The sequence below is a fragment of the Magallana gigas genome, chromosome 1 (assembly GCF_963853765.1).
Source record: "Magallana gigas chromosome 1, xbMagGiga1.1, whole genome shotgun sequence".
NCBI classification, from domain to species: Eukaryota; Metazoa; Mollusca; class Bivalvia; order Ostreida; family Ostreidae; genus Magallana; species Magallana gigas.
The window spans coordinates 16,246,527-16,249,073 of record NC_088853.1 but is presented as its reverse complement, the minus strand read 5'-3'; the positions used below and the strand labels follow the sequence as shown (position 1 = coordinate 16,249,073).

At 33.3% G+C, this 2,547-nt stretch overlaps 1 protein-coding gene across 1 annotated transcript; it reads right to left on the bottom strand.

Moving 5' to 3' along the window:
* Positions 1-801: 801 nt before the first annotated feature.
* On the bottom strand, positions 802-2,139 carry LOC136273170 (uncharacterized). Its single transcript, XM_066077370.1, has 3 exons — positions 2,051-2,139; positions 1,313-1,493; positions 802-981 (listed from the first exon to the last, which is right to left on the bottom strand). Exons 1-3 carry the CDS (start codon positions 2,082-2,084, stop codon positions 831-833), a joined length of 366 nt encoding a protein of 121 aa, XP_065933442.1. The 5' UTR covers positions 2,085-2,139; the 3' UTR covers positions 802-830.
* Positions 2,140-2,547: the final 408 nt, after the last annotated feature.

Below are 2,547 nucleotides of genomic sequence, written 5' to 3'. Positions count from 1 at the left end.
TATTAGTGTCAAAACTAAGCATATTTATTGCGCACAACATGCCAATGTACAGATCTATGTCTCCTTTTCGTTCGTCAATCCGTCTATACATCAACGTCCGTCAGACAAAATTTGTAGGTCAAGGTTTTAGATTATAAAAAAATATCAGTTCTCATATAGGGCATTTTTTCTCTGCCTGATCCAAGGGCTTGCAATGAAATTAAAAAATAAAAGCAAACTTCTACAACTTTAGTTTCTTAGTCTGAAAAAAAAATATACAATCTCAAATAAAGAATTGAGACATATTAAGTCTATTCATTGATTTTGTTGGTTGAACTTAAGATCTTGAGCTGCATGTTAAAAGGACTTTGGACGTAAGCAGACATAGCAACGAGGAACAGTCGATTCTCTAAACAATGGAGCAAATACGTGTGAAAACATATTTTATTTACTTTTATCCTTTTGATGAAATTATACAATCCTTATAAACATACTCCTTAATACAGTTTTTTCACTTAAAGTTTTGCTTATGTTTGCATCAGTAGTGAAGAGAAAAGCAACAGTTGCTGACCTTGGATTCGGCAAAATATGATTCGATGGACCGTCAATCAGATGTGTTCAATCGTCTTAAAGCAACAATTATATCCTCAGGTCAAGTCAATAACATGTTGCCTTCACACCAAACATACGGTATTACATATATTTAATAATCAGGTGCAATCTTTAATATTGCAGTAGAACCAAAACATGTTCTTTTAAATTTCCAATAAATGATCTTAAAAATAGCACCCAAGAGGAAAAAAGACGTAAAGGAAACTTGGAAAAATCATTCTTTTTTATTGTTCAATCAGTTACAATGAGCAACAGCAGAAGTTTGGTCCCCATTTTGTTTGAACACAACCCTTGGCGCCATACTTCCATGTGTTCATCCATTTAGTGTTCAATGTGTCCTTTGGTCCTTTTTTCTGATAGATCAGAATCCCCTCGATACAATATGGCTTACTTTTTAAAAGAAAAGATCGACAGAATTTAGATATAACTTTCATTATGACTTGGTTCAGAATCCAATTTTAACAAGGTAGGCCGTTTATTGCTAATATTTCAACCTCATTATTCTAGAACCCCTATTTTGCTGCAGCTGAAACTACCATGTATTTGAATTTATCCAAATTACAATGTAAAAGAAAAGTACTTTTTCAGGCTAATATTGCTTAGGTTTCTAATCAATCAGAATTTGTTAACGCCTTCTAAACAAGTGAATGTAATATTTTTTTTTCTTTGCTAAAACTAGACGTACATTTGATATAAGTTCTGTACTACTTTAATTACATACGTTCCGGGATAGTCATTATCCTCGTCCATGTCGGTCACTGAACTACAAATATCCTGACATGACTTTCCCCCTCGTTCTCGAGGAATTGCAGCGGTGTATCTTTTCTCTGAGCCCATTCCAGTGCAAGCTGCTTGCGCAATTGTATGGTCCTCCCCACCTGCTAGAACCGTAGTGCCAATTGCTGCCAAAAAAGATTGCTTTAAACAAATAACTTACTAACGTTCATTTGTTTAGCATAATATATCAAATAATTTTTGTCATGCCAAATTCGCCATTCCCTTGCGTAAAAAATGTAAGTAAACAGCTGAACCTTTGATAATATAACATTCCTGAAAACAAGATAGAAATCAAATTTATTCAAACCTCAGCTACCGCAAATATTGATTTCACGGCATGTCCCATTACATCTTTATATTCAAATAAGGCAACCACTCTCATTTCAATTATATCAATTTCAATGTCGCCGCCCTCCTCAATATTTTCTCAAATTAAACGTTATCTTGAATTCAAATATAAAAGATCGAATTTTGGAGCAACTCAAACATTTTTTTAGTTTGAAGCTGGTAAAAAATTAGTTTTAAAATGTGCCAGTTATACATGTAATTCGGATAAATCCAGCCCCCACCACCTGACCATTGGCTATTAGCGAATACAAAGCACTGTTTTCTATAATAATAAATGGTATTCCTTTGATCATATCTATTTTTTCTGGTTAGATTACAACTCAAAAATACTTACCAAAAATGAAAACGAAGACAACTGGAAGACCCATTTCGTTGAGCGGTGTTGAATAGCAGAGGAAATGTGCATGAGGGTGTCTATAACACAAACACTCTTATATAACAATCCTAGCTGCTGATTAAGTCCTTCCAAACGTCTGTTCGTATCACGTTGTACACATAAACCTTGGAATTAAATTGATGATTTTTCTATAATTATAGCTATTTTTTCGTTGTTATTTTGTCTACAACTACACCTGCCGCCAATGTTAAAGGTGAAAATAATTTTCGAAGAACCCATCTGATTATTCATCAAACATTTTTTTTTAGTGTTTTGTACACCACTTCTAATCCTATACAGATTTGCATTATTGTATTTTAAAGTCCACGCTGTTAAACGTTGGAACTTTTCTCGTATATGTATATCTTCTGAAATATATTCTTCAGTTTTTGAATGAAATGTGTATTTATGTTATAAAAATTATGCTGCAATATCAACAATTGTGTCGAGTTGCA

What these genes read in the sequence shown, in the direction of transcription:
- LOC136273170 (XM_066077370.1), bottom strand. Translation starts at nt 2,084, where the DNA reads ATGGGTCTTCCAGTTGTCTTCGTTTTCATTTTTG. An exon ending in TGTCTTCGTTTTCATTTTTG is followed by an intron (nt 1,494 to 2,050) that starts GTAAGTATTTTT and finishes CTTTTTTGGCAG; the next exon opens with CAATTGGCACTACGGTTCTA. An exon ending in GATAATGACTATCCCGGAAC is followed by an intron (nt 982 to 1,312) that starts GTATGTAATTAA and finishes TCTTTTAAAAAG; the next exon opens with TAAGCCATATTGTATCGAGG.